At 36.8% G+C, this 20,446-nt stretch overlaps 1 protein-coding gene across 1 annotated transcript; it reads left to right on the plus strand.

Moving 5' to 3' along the window:
* Positions 1-1,056: 1,056 nt before the first annotated feature.
* Positions 1,057-20,059, plus strand: LOC130467289 (uncharacterized; the record flags this gene model as incomplete). Its single annotated transcript, XM_056835760.1, has 7 exons — positions 1,057-1,599; positions 1,864-2,107; positions 2,556-3,190; positions 3,324-4,093; positions 4,220-4,359; positions 4,417-4,481; positions 20,009-20,059. Coding segments are annotated over 7 exons (2,448 nt in total), but the record flags the coding sequence as incomplete, so codon positions are not given.
* Between the last annotated feature and the right edge of the window lie 387 nt (positions 20,060-20,446).

A 20,446-nucleotide genomic window follows, 5' to 3' on the forward strand; every position in this document is an offset into this window, starting at 1 on the left:
GTTACATTTCGAATTATAGTTTATAGTTTATAACACGCGTTTCCTATTCAAAGAACTGATTGTGAGTCAATAGGTCTTGTCTTGCATTCACGATCAACGAGTTAAAGGTCTAGCTTGTTAATCAACTATCCTTGTTTATACAACGAGTTTTTAAACTCGTATCATTAGTGGTATCAGAGCTGCTGTTCGTGTGATCCGCCTAAAAGAGAAAAAAAAAAAAAAAAAGAAAAAAAAAAAAGAGTTGCTGTTCGTAATTCTTACAAACTGAAATATGGATTTTGATGATCCTGACTTTCTACAACATCTCCAAGAAGCCTTGAAGAACGTTAGAGATGGGGGGTATCGTAGGCCTCCTAGGCGTGATCTACGAGCTATGGATGAATTCAAAGTCACCGAACTTCCTGAATTTGTTGGTGGAACAGATCCGGAAGCCTTTTTGGAGTGGGAGCGCAAAATAGAGAGAATGTTCGATTTCAAGGACATTGATGATGAGAAGCGTTGCAAATATGCCATATTGAAGCTAGGACGAGGGGCTTCATTGTGGCTCGAGGGACTGAAATCCAAGAGAATACGTGAAGGGAAGGAGAAAATTACCTCTTGGGAGTCTTTGAAACGTAAGCTACGTAAAAGGTATGTGCCAACAACTCATAGAATAACAACTTATCGTAAAATTGCTGAATTGAGGCAAGGAAAAATGAGTGTGGCTGAATATATTGATGAGTTTGAAAAGTGGTCCTTAAGGGAGAAATTGAGGAAATTGAGGAACAAAAACTGTCCAAATTTTTAAGGGGTCTAAATTATAATATTGTCAATACCGTAGACCTTTATCCATATTCTGATTTTGACACTCTTTGTGGACTTTGTTTAAAATTGGAAAATCAAGGGAAGGCAAAATATGGGGGAGGGTCTAGTATGGATGGTGGGTCTTGGGCTAAATCCGAACCTAGCTTGAAACAAAACACATCACCTAGTACCGTAGGTTCAAGTAATTCTACGGCTGCCCCTAAACTATCTAACCCAACCAAAGAAACAAGTCTGTCCAAGGTGCGTTGTTTTAAGTGCCAAGGGTTTGGGCATTATCAAAATGCGTGTCCAAATAAACGAGTAGTGACCTTGAGAGAAGTTGTTGAATGTCGTGAGGAGTTGTTTGAAGAGGAAAAGAGGTTGGGGGACGTATTTGTGTTTGATGAGAGTGGTGATGAGGAGGAAGAGGAAGGGTATGAGGCTCTAATTTATGACACAAATCTGGTTCTTAGAGCGCTACAAACTCAAATTTCACCTACTGATCTAGACCAACGAGATCAGTTGTTTCATACTAAATGTCTAGTGAAAGATAAGTGGTGTAGTGTAATTGTTGATGGGGAGAGTTGTACCAATGCTGCTTCTAGTGAAATGGTGTCAAAATTAGGCTTAATCACTACTGCCCATCCTAGGCCATACGCATTCCATTGGCTTGATGATGGTAATAGTGTAAAAGTGTCGAAGCAAGTAAGGGTTGGTTTGACTATGGGTTCGTATGTGGATGAAGTTCTTTGTGATGTTATTCCTATGGATGCTTGTCATATTTTGTTGGGTCGTCCTTGGCAGTTTGATAGGGACGTGATTCATAAAGGGAGAAGCAATGAGTATGAATTGAGAGACAAAGGCAAGAAAATTGTGCTAAAGCCTATGTCATCTCAAGCGGTTCGATCCATGAGTGTGAAACAAAAGAAAAAGCCGAATCTCACCATGTTGGCTAGTGAACGAGAAATTGAGCAAGCTCTTGATCATGGAGAGTTGGTGTATTTGCTCGTGGCTAAGGAGAGTCCAATTGAAGGCCAAAATTGGAAAGAAGGCAGTCCCATTGCCGAATTGCTGTTTGAGTTCAAGGATGTATTTCCGGATGAATTACCACCAGGTTTGCCCCCTATTCGTGGTATTGAACATCAAATTGATCTTATTCCAGGAACTTCTTTGCCTAATAAGGCTGCCTATCATTGCAATCCGGATGAAACAAAGGAATTACAAAAGCAAATTGATGAACTTGTGAATCGAGGCTATGTTAGAGAAAGCTTGAGTCCATGTGCTGTTCCGGTGTTGCTTGTGCCTAAGAAAGATGGAACATGGCGAATGTGTGTTGATAGTAGGGCTGTGAATAACATTACCATCAAGTATCGTTTTCCAATTCCGAGACTTGATGATATGTTAGATGAGCTCCATGGTTCGAAGTTGTTCTCAAAAATTGATTTGCGAAGTGGTTTATCATCAGATTCGGATGCGTGAAGGAGATGAGTGGAAAACGGCTTTCAAGACAAAACATGGTTTGTATGAGTGGACCGTCATGCCATTTGGTCTCACTAATGCTCCTAGTACGTTTATGAGGCTAATGAACGAAGTGCTTAAATCATTTTTGTGCAGATTCGTTGTGGTATATCTTGATGACATCTTGGTGTATTGTAGGAACGAAGAGGAGCATCTGATTGATTTGAGGGATGTTTTTGAAACACTTAGAGCTCAAAGACTCTATGGGAAGCTAGAGAAGTGTTCATTCCTTGTTGACAATGTTGTATTCTTGGGCTATGTGGTTTCGAAAGATGGAGTGTCCTTGGATCAGTCCAAGATCGAGGCTATCAAATCGTGGCCTAATCCTAAAACTATAAGTGAGGTGCGTTCATTTCATGGTCTTGCTTCATTTTATAGACGTTTCATTCGTGATTTCAGTACTATTACTAGTCCTATCACTAGTTGCTTGAAGAAAGGTGCTTTTGTATGGGGAGAGGACGCTCAAAAGGCGTTTGATGTGATTAAAGAGCGTTTGTGTGCTGCTCCTATTTTGGCGCTGCCAGATTTCTCTCAACCTTTTGAGGTCGAGTGTGATGCTAGTGGAGCGGGGATTGGTGCTGTTTTGATCCAAGGTAAGCGTCCCATAGCTTATTTTTCGGAAAAGTTAGGGGGTGCTCGTTTGAATTATTGCACTTATGATAAAGAGTTCTATGCCATTGTTAGAGCTTTGGATCATTGGAGTCATTATTTGCGTTCTAGCCACTTTGTTTTGCATTCTGATCATGAATCTTTGAAGTATATTAATGGGCAACAAAAATTGAGCCCAAGGCATGCTAAATGGGTTGAGTTCTTGCAATCCTTTCATTTTTCTTCGAAATACAAAGATGGTAAAAGCAATGTGGTGGCTGATGCATTATCACGAAGGTACACTTTGCTTGCTACACTTGATGTTCGTTTGTTGGGGTTTGAGACCTTAAAAGATTATTATCATGATGATGGTGATTTTGGAGTTGCATTCGAGAAATGTGCAGTTGGTGCTTATGGGGGAGTACATGTTGCAAGATGGGTTTCTTTTCAAAGGTAATCGCCTTTGTATTCCTAAGCATTCAATTCGTGAGTTACTAGTGCGTGAGGCTCATGGTGGAGGATTGGCTGGTCACTTTGGCATAGCCAAGACCTTGAAAATCTTGAGAGAACATTTCTTTTGGCCTAAAATGTTAGGTGATGTAACGAACATTGTGAATAAATGTGTGACTTGTCATATGGCCAAGAGTTCTTTCAAACCCGGTTTATACTCACCTTTGCCGGTTCCAGTTCGCCCTTGGGAAGATGTATCCATGGATTTTATAGTGGCTTTGCCTCGTACTCAAAGAGGTAAGGATGCTATTATGGTCGTGGTGGATAGATTTTCAAAAATGGCTCACTTCGTTGCTTGTCACAAAACGGATGATGCTTGTAATGTGGCTGATTTGTATTATAAGGAGATTGTTCGTTTGCATGGAATTCCAAAGACTATTGTTTCTGATCGAGATTCCAAGTTCTTGAGTTACTTTTGGAATACATTATGGAGAAAGGTGGGAACCAAGTTGTTGTTTAGCACTTCACATCACCCTCAAACTGATGGGCAAACAGAGGTGACAAATCGAACCTTGGGAACGCTATTGAGAGGGTTGGTAAGTAAAACGCAAAAGGATTGGGATGTCAAGCTTGCTCACGCTGAATTTGCTTATAATCGGTCTCCTACTTATGCTACTGGTCATTCTCCATTTGAGGTAGTATATGGGATTAATCCCTACTTGCCCTTGGATTTAATTCCATTACCAAAAGATGAGTTGGTTCACAAGGATGCCGATGCTAAGTTAAAGTCTATGATGAAACTGCACCAACAAGTTCGTGAGCGAATTGAAGCTATTAATGCCTCTTATAAACAGAAATCAAATAAGAATCGCAAACAGAGGTTGTTTGAAGAAGGTGATTTGGTTTGGGTTCATTTAAGGAAAGAGCGTTTTCCAAGGAAACGCAAGAACAAGCTTATGCCTAGGGCTGAAGGTCCTTACAAGGTGGTTGCACGTGTGAATGATAATGCTTACAAGATTGCGCTTCCGGGAGACTATGGTGTCCATGCTACTTTCAATGTAGGTGATCTTTCACCTTATCTTGATGATGATGGCCTTGCTGAATTGAGGTCAATTCCTTTTAAAGGGGGAGGGGATGATACGGTTATGGTTGAAAGTGATAGTCTTATGCTAGCAATTGGAACCAAAACTGATTTGGGTTCAATAGCTCATTTTGTGTGCATGGTGACTTGGATTGAGTGAGCTCGTTATATGGTCCTTATTATCAAGGTGGTACGTTAATCAAACTGGTCTGTTTAATCACATTGGTCCGCTTGTTTAAACAGATTGTACACACTTATTATTTTTAATTGCTTTGGTTAAAGTCGGTTTAATAAAGGGATATTTGTTTAAATCCCCAATTTAAATTCAGTCATTACTTAGCTTTGATTATTGCTGTTTGTAAGGAGAGTTTTAAGCCTTTGTAACCTCCAATTTAGTGACTGAATTAGGAGGCTTTAGAGCTTGTAACTGCCAGTTTTAAAGGCTCTTAAATGGCTCTTAATTAGCCGTTTAAAGCTCTTGTAGCTGTTGGTTTTTGGCTATTTATAGTCAGCTTCTTGATTGGATTAAACAACCAACTGGATGATTAAAACACTTGTTTGTTACATTTCGAATTATAGTTTATAATTCAGCCTTTTTCTTTGTTTTGGACGCGTTTCCTATTCAAAGAACTGATTGTGAGTCAATAGGTCTTGTCTTGCATTCACGATCAACGAGTTAAAGGTCTAGCTTGTTAATCAACTATCCTTGTTTATACAACGAGTTTTTAAACTCGTATCATGAAAATAATAAGAGGCTCGTGATACCACTGTTAGGTTATGATACATATGAATAAACATAAATCATGCGGAAAAACCATAAAGCCAGGAAACATATTATTAACACATAATCATTTAGCATAATTCAGATGCATACACTTTGTAGCGTGCCCTCCCTAGCTGCGCCCGAACCGAACAAGAAAAGTCTTTAGAACTCTAAGTGTCGTCCCTCTGTAGATAGTCCACAGCACGTCCGGATCCGCCTTAAGCTTGACCAACTAGAATCGCCCTTAAGGTAGTATGAAATTCGGCTATTATGGGGCAAGAGAGTGACTGATTTTTCTTGAAAATGTTACCTTTGAATACTTCAATTCTCGATGTAAATATGTGACCCGGGAGACCAAGACGAACACCACTTCCTGAAAGAAATAATGCCCTTGGTCTAAGTTTGCATTTATGCATTTAATACTAAGTATAATAAATACGGTTCAGTAGTAATTAAACAAGTTAATAATTCAGTGAGATCAAGTAAACTGAATGCCTAGCTAGAGACCGCTTCAGTTCAAGTGGAATTAATAATATTAATCCACAACTTACTCTTGACTGAACTCGTAGGGTCACACAAATATTACGTGGAACGGATCAAGTATTTAAGTGAATATATTATTCATTAAGTACTTTATTTATGATCATTCGGAAATGACGGATCTCGATTCCAGTGGGAGCTGAAATCGTCAAAAGGCAAAGTAAAGAATATTCCGGAAATGAAGATGTTGCCGGAAACGGAAATATGGTTCAGGACGAAAATATAAATATTATCCAAGTCGTACATGTTGCCGCAAACAGAAACATGGTTCGTATCGGAAAATATTATCGGAAATAGAAATATTGCCGGAATCGGAAATATTGTCGGAAACGGAAATATTACCGGGATCTGAAATATTATGGAAATAGGAAATTATTACTGGAATCGGAAATATTAACGGAAATGTAAATATTTGTTCGAAACGGAAACAAATTTCGGAATCGGAAAACGAATTGGAAGCACGACGAGCGACAAGCCGGCAAGGGAGTCGGCCCATCACTCGACGAGCAAAGGCTGAACGCACAGCGCAAGGCACGAGGCCCAGCGCCAACGCCAAGCACAAAGGCCCAGCGCCAGCGCTGGACCGTGCGCCCAGTTGGGCGCTGGCTGTGTGCGATGGGCCGGCATGTGTGCGAGGGCCAGCAACAAGCAACGGCAAGCAGTGGGCTGAAGGCGAGCTGCGAGCGATGCTTGGGCCTGCCCAGGCGCGCGCGCCAGCTTGGGCCTTCGTAAGTGCGATGGTGGCAAGCGTCTGTGCACCAAGCCTTGTACGATTACTTAGGTGCCAAGTAACTTGGACCTTAAGTATAGTTTTCCTACTTCTACTAGAATTAGATAATTAGGATTAGATTCAAACACTAGGTGTTTTCTTAATCTTATAATTCTAATTAATTGTAATCCTGATAGGATTAGTAATTGGTTTCCTAGTAGAACTCTAAGTCTCTATTTCCTACTCTATAAATATGTGATTAGTGTTCACAATTTATACAACCCATACAATATACTTTACATAGATGGTGTTCAAGGGAGAACATAATTAATACCCTAACGCGAGTGCATAAAACCTTAGTAAATATCCTAGTTGGTTGAACCTAAGGCGGATCCGAACGTGATGTGGACTTTCTACGGAGGTGCAACACTTGGAGCTCTAAAGACTTGTTCTTGTTTGGTTCGGGAGCAGCTAGGGAAGGCACGCATCACATTGTATGTACCCTAAATTATGCTAATTGACAATGTGGCAATTAATTTGGATTTTTGGCTTTATGGTTTTTCCGCATGAACATATATTGTTTATATTGTTCATAACCTTACACTGGTATCACGAGCCTCTAATTAATTTCATTATCAATTATAGTTAAAATGGATTAAATTTTATAAATTTGCGACGAATTAAAGGGGTGATTAATTTCGTAATTGTAATTAATTGCAAATTCGTGCGATTATTTGGTTATATGTTCGCAGGATTTTCGGCAGTTTTGTCAATAATGGTCGAAATCTTATGTTTTTATAGTGAATTTCGCATGTAAACGACGTTTTAAAATTTTGACAAAAATCTTAGATTTGATGGCGAATCCAGAATTCCCAAATTCGAAGCCTAACTATGACTTTTCGGAGGTTTTAGTTTTTCGAATGCAAAATTTGTAATTTTTATGATGTAAAATTAAATATTTGCGAATCTTGTATGTAAATCTTGAATTTATGATTGACCTAATGTATATGTTTAACAATTTTAAGGTCCAATTTTGTTAATTATACAACCTAATTCGTAATTATAATTAATTTGTTGAATTTCAAATAATTTAGAATTTGTTTTGATTTTCATAATTAATTGATAATTTAATTAGGATCATGTGATTAAAAACCACCATGGAATTTGTTAAAATTGAAAAATTTTAAAATTTTATGACCTAGATTTTAATCCCTAAGAAATAATGTAATAGGAAATTAATTTGATTTATAAATTTTTGATTTTCGCCTAAATTTAGTGAAATTAATATGGATTATTAATTTGTCGTTAAATTTAATTATAAAAGTTTTGATTTTTATGAATCGTTCACAATCTTGCACGCACGAAGCAATGGAAGCTAAGTGTTACCCTTAAGGGGTGTTGCATGGTGCGGGCATGCAACGACGAGCAAGGGAAATCATCGCCCATGCGGTACTAGGCAGCGAGCAAGGCACGAGCATGCGCGCGCGGGTACAGGGCTTTTGCGGTGTGTGCTATGCGAGTGATTGAGAAAGGCGACGAGCATCAAGCGCAAGGCAAGAGGCAGGGCGAGCAACACGCTGAGCAAGGGAGATCGCGTGCCGTTGTGCCTAGCCCACTGCCCAGCGCACATGGAGCAAGCACAACGCTGGTTGTTGTGTTGCTCGTTGCGATGCACCACACGACCATCGACAGAGCAGGCCATGGGCGCTGCACTCGTGCACGCGGCCCATGGGCGCTGCTGCTGTACGGCTTGGGTGAGGCGTGGGCTTTGGCCTACGGCCTTGCCTTAGTTTGTTGGGTCGTTTTGTTTTAATTTTTCCGTTGAACAACGATTTTAATTAATTTAATTTCATAATTTTAATTTTTCTCGGAATTTATTTTGATTAATTTAATTATTATAATTTATTTTATGCTAATTATTTTAATAAAATTAAAACCTTGGTAAAATTATAATTTATTAATTCTACTCAACTGGAAAATAATTAATGGATTTAAAATTATTTTATGTGAGCTTTAAATTTTAATTAAATTTGTAAGTTTCCAGTTGGACTAGGAAATACAATTTTATGTTTAAAATTAGTAAAGCATGTAAATTCTTGGTTTTAGTGGGAGCTTTTAGTCATTGAACTCTTGATTAGGTCTACATTCCTTTAAGGTTAAAACAACTCGATTAGAACTAATAAGGTTGAATAAATTTTAGATTGTTGGAACTTTGATTAGTTGCTGCAAATGTTTATGTGATGCATATTTTTCTACTAACTTGCTAAGTGGGCCATTCATTGATAAATGAATGGATGAATGGTATATTTTAAATGTACTATTTTGCAGGTTGCGAAAAGTGACTAGTATGGCCCAAATAGGATAGTAAATATGGTCTGTGTACCATTGGTTTGAATGTAAAATTGGTCTAATGCACCAAAGTTTTTATTTAAATATGGTCTGCGTACTATCAATTAGTTGTAATTAGTTTAATTATAGCATTTCCTATTTGAAGAAAATGGCGCCTCCCATGGTGAAATTCAAGACGGGGTTTCCAATCCATTTTCAAAGACGGAGTTTGAAGTTGAAGCTTCAAGATGAAGTCGTGTCATACTAGATCACATTTAAATCTTATGCATGCTTAAGATATTTAATTCTTTAAATATGTCTTGATATTATGCATGAGATTGTAGCTTGATTATGTTGCATGATTAAGGATTTTAGTTCACTTAAAATCAAACCAACATAGTAAGAGCCCTAAGTTCCAAACTTTAAAATTGAGTTAAAAGGTGCCATTCCAAAATAACACTTACTTGGATAACCTTTACATCAATATAGTAATAGTTTTCCGCCATAGCGAGGTGTGAATTATTGATTCTAAAGGGGTAAGGTACACAATGTTATGAGTACATTTGTCGATCAATTAGTGATAGTTTTCCGCCATAGCGAGGGGTCACTTCTGATCGTAGTACATAATTTGATACGGTTATGGATGAAAGTGATAGTCTTATGCTAGCAATTGGAACCAAAACTGATTTGGGTTCAATGGCTCATTTTGTGTGCATGGTGACTTGGATTGAGTGAGCTCGTTATATGGTCCTTATTATCAAGGTGGTACGTTAATCAAACTGGTCCGTTTAATCACATTGGTCCGCTTGTTTAAACAGATTGTACGCACTTATTATTTTTAATTGCTTTGGTTAAAGTCGGTTTAATAAAGGGATATTTGTTTAAATCCCCAATTTAAATTCAGTCATTACTTAACTTTGATTATTGCTGTTTGTAAGGAGAGTTTTAAGCCTTTGTAACCTCCAATTTAGTGACTGAATTAGGAGGCTTTAGAGCTTGTAACTGCCAGTTTTAAAGGCTCTTAAATGGCTCTTAATTAGCCGTTTAAAGCTCTTGTAGCTGTTGGTTTTTGGCTATTTATAGTCAGCTTCTTGATTGGAATAAACAACCAACTGGATGATTAAAACACTTGTTTGTTACATTTCGAATTATAGTTTATAATTCAGCTTTTTTTTCTTTGTTTTGGACGCGTTTCCTATTCAAAGAACTGATTGTGAGTCAATAGGTCTTGTCTTGCATTCACGATCAACGAGTTAAAGGTCTAGCTTGTTAATCAACTATCCTTGTTTATACAACGAGTTTTTAAACTCGTATCATTAGTGGTATCAGAGCTGCTGTTCGTGTGATCCGCCAAAAAAAAAAAAAAAAAAAAAAAAAACAGCCTCTTTTCGTAATTCTTACAAACTGAAATATGGATTTTGATGATCCTGACTTTCTACAACATCTCCAAGAAGCCTTGAAGAACGTTAGAGATGGGGGGTATCGTAGGCCTCCTAGGCGTGATCTACGGGCTATGGATGAATTCAAGGTCACCGAACTTCCTGAATTTGTTGGTGGAACAGATCCGGAAGCCTATTTGGAGTGGGAGCGCAAAATAGAGAGAATGTTCGATTTCAAGGACATTGATGATGAGAAGCGTTGCAAATATGCCATATTGAAGCTAGGACGAGGGCCTTCATTGTGGTTCGAGGGACTGAAATCCAAGAGAATACGTGAAGGGAAGGAGAAAATTACCTCTTGGGAGTCTTTGAAACGTAAGCTACGTAAAAGGTATGTGCCAACAACTCATAGAATAACAACTTATCGTAAAATTGCCGAATTGAGGCAAGGAAAAATGAGTGTGGCTGAATATATTGATGAGTTTGAAAAGTTGTCCTTAATGGGAGAAATTGAGGAAATTGAGGAACAAAAACTGTCCAGATTTTTAAGGGGTCTAAATTATAATATTGCCAATACCGTAGACCTTTACCCATATTCTGATTTTGACACTCTTTGTGGACTTTGTTTAAAATTGGAAAATCAAGGGAAGGCAAAATATGGGGGAGGGTCTAGTATGGATGGTAAAGCCAAATCTTGGGCTAAATCCGAACCTAGCTTGAAACCAAACACATCACCTAGTACCGTAGGTTCAAGTAATTCTACGGCTGCCCCTAAACTATCTAACCCAACCAAAGAAACAAGTCTGTCCAAGGTGCGTTGTTTTAAGTGTCAAGGGTTTGGGCATTATCAAAATGCGTGTCCAAATAAACGAGTAGTGACCTTGAGAGAAGCTGTTGAATGTCGTGAGGAGTTGTTGGAAGAGGAAAAGAGGTTGGGGGACGTATTTGTGTTTGATGAGAGTGGTGATGAGGAGGAAGAGGAAGGGTATGAGGCTCCAATTTATGACACAAATCTGGTTCTTAGAGCGCTACAAACTCAAATTTCACCTACTGATCTAGACCAACGAGATCAGTTGTTTCATACTAAATGTCTAGTGAAAGATAAGTGGTGTAGTGTAATTGTTGATGGGGGGAGTTGTACCAATGCTGCTTCTAGTGAAATGGTGTCAAAATTAGGCTTAATCACTACTGCCCATCCTAGGCCATACGCACTCCATTGGCTTGATGATGGTAATAGTGTAAAAGTGTCGAAGCAAGTAAGGGTTGGTTTGACTATGGGTTCGTATGTGGATGAAGTTCTTTGTGATGTTATTCCTATGGATGCTTGTCATATTTTGTTGGGTCGTCCTTGGCAGTTTGATAGGGACGTGATTCATAAAGGGAGAAGCAATGAGTATGAATTGAGAGACAAAGGCAAGAAAATTGTGCTAAAGCCTTGTCATCTCAAGCGGTTCGATCCATGAGTGTGAAACAAAAGAAAAAGCCGAATCTCACCATGTTGGCTAGTGAACGAGAAATTGAGCAAGCTCTTGATCGTGGAGAGTTGGTGTATTTTCTCGTGGCTAAGAAGAGTCCAATTAAAGGCCAACATTGGAAAGAAGGCTGTCCCATTGCCGAATTGCTGTTTGAGTTCAAGGATGTATTTCCGGATGAATTACCACCAGGTTTGCCCCCTATTCGTGGTATTGAACATCAAATTGATCTTATTCCGGGAACTTCTTTGCCTAATAAGGCTGCCTATCGTTGCAATCCGGAGGAAACAAAGGAATTACAAAAGCAAATTGATGAACTTGTGAATCGAGGCTATGTTAGAGAAAGCTTGAGTCCGTGTGTTGTTCCGGTGTTGCTTGTGCCTAAGAAAGATGGAACATGGAGAATGTGTGTTCATAGTAGGGCTGTGAATAACATTACCATCAAGTATCGTTTTCCAATTCCGAGACTTGATGATATGTTAGATCAGCTCCATGGTTCGAAGTTGTTCTCAAAAATTGATTTGCGAAGTGGTTATCATCAGATTCGGATGCGTGAAGGAGATGAGTGGAAAACGGCTTTCAAGACAAAACATGGTTTGTATGAGTGGACCGTCATGCCATTTGGTCTCACTAATGCTCCTAGTACGTTTATGAGGCTAATGAACGAAGTGCTTAAATCATTTTTGGGCAGATTCGTTGTGGTATATCTTGATGACATCTTGGTGTATAGTAGGAACGAAGAGGAGCATCTGATTCATTTGAGGGATGTTTTTGAAACACTTAGAGCTCAAAGACTCTATGGGAAGCTAGAGAAGTGTTCATTCCTTGTTGACAATGTTGTATTCTTGGGCTATGTGGTTTCGAAAGATGGAGTGTCCGTGGATCAGTCCAAGATCGAGGCTATCAAATCGTGGCCTAATCCTAAAACTATAAGTGAGGTGCGTTCATTTCATGGTCTTGCTTCATTTTATAGACGTTTCATTCGTGATTTCAGTACTATTACTAGTCCTATCACTAGTTCCTTGAAGAAAGGGGCTTTTGTATGGGGAGAGGACGCTCAAAAGGCGTTTGATGTGATTAAAGAGCGTTTGTGTGCTGCTCCTATTTTGGCGCTGCCAGATTTCTCTCAACCTTTTGAGGTCGAGTGTGATGCTAATGGAGTGGGGATTGGTGCTGTTTTGATCCAAGGTAAGCGTCCCATAGCTTATTTTTCGGAAAAGTTAGGGGGTGCTCGTTTGAATTATTGCACTTATGATAAAGAGTTCTATGCCATTGTTAGAGCTTTGGATCATTGGAGTCATTATTTGCGTTCTAGCCACTTTGTTTTGCATTCTGATCATGAATCTTTGAAGTATATTAATGGGCAACAAAAATTGAGCCCAAGGCATGCTAAATGGGTTGAGTTCTTGCATTCCTTTCATTTTCTTCGAAATACAAAGATGGTAAAAGCAATGTGGTGGCTGATGCATTATCACGAAGGTACACTTTGCTTGCTACACTTGATGTTCGTTTGTTGGGGTTTGAAACCTTAAAAGATTATTATCATGATGATGGTGATTTTGGAGTTGCATTCGAGAAATGTGCAGTTGGTGCTTATGGGGGAGTACATGTTGCAAGATGGGTTTCTTTTCAAAGGTAATCGCCTTTGTATTCCTAAGCATTCAATTCGTGAGTTACTAGTGCGTGAGGCTCATGGTGGAGGATTGGCTGGTCACTTTGGCATAGCCAAGACCTTGGAAATATTGAGAGAACATTTCTTTTGGCCTAAAATGTTAGGTGATGTAACGAACATTGTGAATAAATGTGTGACTTGTCATATGGCCAAGAGTTCTTTCAAACCCGGTTTATACTCACCTTTGCCGGTTCCAGTTCGCCCTTGGGAAGATGTATCCATGGATTTTATAGTGGCTTTCCCTCGTACTCAAAGAGGTAAGGATGCTATTATGGTCGTGGTGGAAGATGTATCCATGGATTTTCAAACCGAGGTTGTTTGAAGAAGGTGATTTGGTTTGGGTTCATTTAAGGAAAGAGCGTTTTCCAAGCAAACGCAAGAACAAGCTTATGCCTAGGGCTGAAGGTCCTTACAAGGTGGTTGCACGTGTGAATGATAATGCTTACAAGATTGAGCTTCCGGGAGACTATGGTGTCCATGCTACTTTCAATGTAGGTGATCTTTCACCTTATCTTGATGATGATGGCCTTGCTGAATTGAGGTCAATTCCTTTTAAAGGGGGAGGGGATGATACGGTTATGGATGAAAGTGATAGTCTTATGCTAGCAATTGGAACCAAAACTGATTTGGGTTCAATGGCTCATTTTGTGTGCATGGTGACTTGGATTGAGTGAGCTCGTTATATGGTCCTTATTATCAAGGTGGTACGTTAATCAAACTGGTCCGTTTAATCACATTGGTCCGCTTGTTTAAACAGATTGTACGCACTTATTATTTTTAATTGCTTTGGTTAAAGTCGGTTTAATAAAGGGATATTTGTTTAAATCCCCAATTTAAATTCAGTCATTACTTAGCTTTGATTATTGCTGTTTGTAAGGAGAGTTTTAAGCCTTTGTAACCTCCAATTTAGTGAATGGATTAGGAGGCTTTAGAGCTTGTAACTGCCAGTTTTAAAGGCTCTTAAATGGCTCTTAATTAGCCGTTTAAAGCTCTTGTAGCTGTTGGTTTTTGGCTATTTATAGTCAGCTTCTTGATTGGAATAAACAACCAACTGGATGATTAAAACACTTGTTTGTTACATTTCGAATTATAGTTTATAATTCAGCTTTTTTTCTTTGTTTTGGACGTGTTTCCTATTCAAAGAACTGATTGTGAGTCAATAGGTCTTGTCTTGCATTCACGATCAACGAGTTAAAGGTCTAGCTTGTTAATCAACTATCCTTGTTTATACAACGAGTTTTTAAACTCGTATCATATTGGTTGTGAGTACAAGTTGATTTTGGTTGAACTCAACGATATAAGTAAGGAGTCCTTTTATGTCGTGGAAAATGGGATAGGTTTACCTAATAAGTTCTTAGACGTACCTATCAACCAAGAGTACTTTCTAGACTATTAGCAACGGATTTGCTTACCTAAAATATTTTAGAATTAAGTCAAATCGTGCTTAATTTTTCTATGATTTTGGGGTCTTGGATTCATTTTATTCACACCAGACGGAACTAAGTTTTTCGAATAAAATGTCAATGACTTTTTTAAATTGCATGATTGCTTTAATTTTCAAGTTATTACTCATGATAAATGTTTAGACTTTGCATGCTTCAATGTATATTTTAATTATTGTTTATAATTAAATATCTTGCACTGCAGTAAATCCTTTTAGAAAGGTAATAGTAAATTTCCTCGATTGGTAGTGAATCCAAGAACGATTCACGAAAATGAGAGAAAGTGAGAAATTTAAAATGTACGTTTCTTTTAGTGATTTTTATGGTTGATTTCGAGTATCAAAGTCGAATGGCAAACTGATTGGTGTTTGTGAATTCAAAATACAATGTAGTTTCGAGATCATAAAGCATTGAGTTTGAACGCTCAGCTTTACCAATGGTTAACAACTTAATATCTTTGTCCATTTAATTCTCGAATGAGTCTAGTCCTTAAATATTCGAATAGATTGTTGCTTACAGAACTTTAGAAGCTTCTGTAAGATCATCTAGTTGAAGCAAAATATTCAACATAAATAAAATGGTAAGACCTTTTTTGGAGCGACATTGGACATGTCTAACAAAGTATAAAAGTCAACACTAGAGAAGTCAATTCTTAAGACCATAAGAAAGGGTACAAGAAATAAGAAAACAAGGAACAAGTGAAAAAGAATTTATAATTCCTTTTCTACCTATAAGTTAATGTTTAAAGAGAAGTGACCTAGCAATCAAACTTCCTTGGTATCATATACCGCTTGAGGTTCTTACTTCAGTAATAGCTCAAATGATGGAAGCTAGGATACACAAATGACCTACAAATGGGAAATGAAGCATGGCATTGCTACATTAGTTGTAGGGTCATCTAGTTTGTTTTAAGTCCTTTCAAGGCTGGAACTTAATGGCTATTTTGTTCCATAATCAGCATACCTAAATTTATGCTTCAAACACAGAAAGACTCACATTCAAGAGAAACAAAAACAATTTTTGTTTGTTTATTTGAATAAAATGGTCAGTTACGGGTTGAGTCATGTATGCTTGATTAAAACAAACAACTATTTAACAATAAGAACTTTACTAGGTTCACATCAATCTCTTGATTTGAGTTCCACAAACCTTTAGCATTGTTGCTTAGACCATGTCAACAAGTTAACATTCAAAAGCTCTATTTTGATGGACTTTTGAAAGTAGATTGATTTCTAGATCAATTCAAGACAAGCCAGTCTTACTTGTTGAAAGTAACATAAGATATGAACTATTGCTAGAACACCTAGACAATAGATTTTAAAGCTAAAGAGAGATTTTATGACTTTATTATTTCACCTGAATTAGAGTGAACATAGGTTTATTTACTCAATGTGATATAAATTTGAATCTGTTTGGCTAGTTCAAAGATTCAGAAGTATAAAATCCACTTGGAAAGAAATCATAAAGATCTTGGTTAGATCATGTTGATGATTACTTAAGTCAAGAATGATCATCAATGATTGTGTGTTGTAATTTCACGATCGAGCTCCATAAGATATGGTATATCTAAATTGGATTGATGGAAGTCAATTGGTACTTGATTCGATCAATGATGAATCGTGAAGAATTTTCCTATAATTTCTAAAACAAAATGCTCAACTACCGCCAAACTAAACCAAATTCGTCAAAGCTATTGAAAAATAATTTCAGAATACTTTTTCAATTATATATATATATATATATATATATATATATATATATATATATATATATATATATATGTTTCATTATGATTTATTCAAATGAAACACAATGGTATTATTGTTTCTACCACGGATTTTTGAGAACATAATGTTTTTTTGCTCGAAATAGTGTCCTTTTGGAGATTCATTTCCAAACACTAGTTGTTTTATTAATCCTATAATTCTTATTAATTGTAATCCTGATAGGATTAGTAATTGGTTTCCTAGTAGAACTCTAAGTCTCTATTTCCTACTCTATAAATATGCGATTAGTGTTCACAATTTATACAACCCATACAATATACTTTACATAGATGGTGTTCAAGGGAGAACATAATTAATACCCTAACCCAAGTGCATAAAACCTTAGTAAATATCCTAGTTGGTTGAACCTAAGGCGGATCCGAACGTGATGTGGACCTACGGAGGGGAAACACTTGGAGGTCTAAAGACTTGTTCTTGTTTGGTTCGGGAGCAGCTAGGGAAGGCACGCATCACATTGTATGTACCCTAAATTATGCTAATTGACAATGTGGCAATTAATTTGGATTTCTGGTTGTATGGTTTTTCCGCATGAATATATATTGTTTTGGGTAGTGTTATTTTGGTTTCTTCTTGTTGTTGGTTGTTTTCACCCTTATGAGATTGTTGTAATGGAAGTTCCATTGGAGTTTTGGTTGTTTATTGAAAAATCCATGTGGGTTTTTCCAATTTGGAGTTGGTGCAAGCACTGTGTGTGCGCGCTCGCAGTTTGGGTTTGTTAGGCAACCTTGGGGAAATATTAAGTGTTGTTTATTTCCCATGTGATGAAGTAGTTTTAGGCAGTTGTGGAGTGTGTGTGTGGGGGAATGTAATCTCCTTTGGAAAGTATGCTTGGGGATTGGTGTCTAAGTTGTTTGATTAAGGAAAGAGTTTTAGTTAATAGGCAGTTTCGGTGTCTTTGGGGTTGGGGTGTTCTTGGGTTGGGGTTGTGGAGGTTAACCTTCGTTAATCTTCATTTTAGGTTAGCGTTGAGACGTGATCTTAACGCTTTCAAAATCAATTATCTGAGCGCTCCTCCACATGTTTTGGGGTTTCATAGCATGCTAAACGAGTCTATTCTAGGCGCTTGTGTGCAATGCACAAGGTTTGCCCACCTGCCCCATAACATTGTTTTTCGTCCTCTTTTTCTCTTTTCCCCTAAGTTTTACAAGTTTTCAAAGGGACCTCCTAGTGGTTTTCAGCCCAACAATGTCATCTTCTATAACGCAATCACAAGGATAAGTAGTCTTGGCACCATGAGACTGTGTAAACTAGACTGCATCAACAATTAAGGGTTCAATCGAGAAGAGCTTGCTGCCCTTTTGAAGTATATGTATTTCCTGTGCGTTTTTGTTATAGGTGAATTGGTCTTTAAAGACCTTAGTGTTTGTAATAGTGTATAATACTTTTAAAATGTTGTTAGAATATATGCAAATATATTCTCCTAGTTTGTAAATATATTACGTTAGTCTTAATTGGCGTAAATTAGGCTAACTAATTATTCACGTTGACCCGTATATTACATTTTCTATGCATAACATTGTGCATTTAAATAAGTGTGATTGCTGATAAATTGTATCCAATTCCTTCAATATAATGTGGAGGTACTCCTATTGCATCTTTAATTTGTTTTAATGGGGTTGTCTGTCCTAAATCACTCCGTATTTGGAATATGTATTTGCTTTATCTGGTTTGTTTGTGCAAAAGATAATGTAACGCAATTTATTCTAAACTAGCATTTTGACCTGTGCAATGCACGGGAGCATTTTGTAAAGTTTTATAAGAACTTACATAGTTACATTGATCGACATACAATAACTTAGATATTATTAAATTTTAGATTATTTATGTGTATTCATAAATTTTTACTTAATATAAGTTATAAATAAATAAATAAATAAATAAAATCTCATTATGTATGTGTTAAGGTTATTACTAAGTTAATCTAACAACATTTAGTTAGAACAATCAATCAAAGGTGATGATAATATAACATATAATATAATGTCTATAAAAACAAACAGTTATTAAAATAATCATAATAAATTAACAAAAATTGTTATTTAACCATAGAAAAAAAATAGACACATAAAGTAAAACACACATTACCTCTGAAAATGTATGATTATATATAGTTGATTGTGCAAGTGATGTAACGAAAATGGTGGTTAGTCAATTTATTTATGATAAGTGCATTGAAGATGGGAAGTTGATGGCTCATCCTGGCAAGATGTTTAGCTTCTTATGCCTTCTATTTAGTAAGAACTAATGCTTATTAATGTTATTGTTATGAAATATTAATAACAATTTAACTTAGCTCATTAAATTATGATTATTTATTTGTATGAATGTCTTTTAGTTTTTTCAGTTTTTTTTTTTTTTTTCTGGAGGGGAAGTCTTTTGAGTTTTCCCTCTTTAAACACAAACACATGTACATTAATAATGATGCATTTGATTTTGTCTTTTTTTTTATAAAGAGAAGATTGTGATGTGAAGACACATGTCACATTATAACATACTAGTCTTATATGCACGCGATGCGTGCGGGATTATATAAAAACTCAAAATTGTATTACTACTACTCAAAATTGGATTATATAAAAACTCAATTAAATTAATTTCACTCCAAAAATTGAGAACTCAATGGTTCCACCTGCATAATATAACATACTCATACTACACAAAGTAGATCTTCTTAAAACTTTGTACAATACCAAATGATACAATTATTGATCAGGAAACTTATTACATCAACCATCAAAACAAAGTACAAAAAAATGAGGCAAAAAAGAGGAAAAATCATCTGGGTAGACCTAAGAACTTCGCTAAAAGGGCCTTCACTAAGAACTTGCTTCCCTTTATCTTCGCTAATTACAGTCTCCAATGCATCAATCAGATGATGAGGTTGGAAAAAAAATCCTTGTGCCACATACCTATATTCAATCATTTACAATCAACCACCAAAAAATCAATAACCTAAAATAATTCACAATTTCCATCATAAAAATCCAACAAATTAAGAAATATGGAAAAATAACATATGCAAGTTTCCTTTAGATCTTGATTTAAACCCCTAGCCAAACTGGTATTCTGTTAAGGGAGCTATTTTCCTGGTTGCAAGTTTCCTTTTGTTAAATTAAGCTTCCAAATTTTTCTTTAGCTTCCCAACGGAATTCTTGGGCTGCATTTGACAGGAGATTTCAAGGTAGCTCTTCCTGTTTAGGTAGAACATCGAAATTTGCAAAATTACACCTGATTATTCTAATTGAAACAAAATCTTTGTACTTAAGGTTCATAACTGTGAGTTTGACCAATCTTTCATTGTCCACGATTAAACCTAAAACATTTAATGATCAATCTATAGAAGGTGTAGGTCCTATATCGCTCTGCCCAGTTTCCAGACCTTGACCGAGAGCTGCTGCAATAGGTTAGCCTTTGGTTTCATCTTAGTTTCAAACGCATGTTGTTATATCTCCATATGGTTTTGTGGTTAAAGTTATATCTCCATAATGTTTTTTAGGTTAAAATTATATCTCCATACGTTATTCAAGGATCATTGTCTTATTCATGAGGTTCAAAATTCATACCCTTGGCCTTGCAGTTCTAGTCTTTCAGGGCTTAATTTCAGAAACTGCATGTATGAAGTACGGTTCTTGATATAACAACTAAACCCTCTATCTTGTCATGAAACAATGCCTAGCTGATATTTCCATCAAAAGTAGTTGCATAGCCTAGCTGATATTTCCATCAAAAGTAGTTGCTTGTGTACCATTATATCCCCATTGCTTAATGAAACCCAATCAGCTTTGGATGAAGAAGAAAAGAAAGAGACTGTATGATCTGCTAATTCAGATTCGTTTTGTGATCTAAATAAGATGGATTATAATGTAGAAACATCTCTATTATATAAGAATTCTAATGTGAAGTAGTAAACCCTTTTCTGTCTATATTCAAGCAT

Source organism: Spinacia oleracea, chromosome 2 (genome assembly GCF_020520425.1).
Source record: "Spinacia oleracea cultivar Varoflay chromosome 2, BTI_SOV_V1, whole genome shotgun sequence".
NCBI classification, from domain to species: domain Eukaryota; kingdom Viridiplantae; phylum Streptophyta; class Magnoliopsida; order Caryophyllales; family Amaranthaceae; genus Spinacia; species Spinacia oleracea.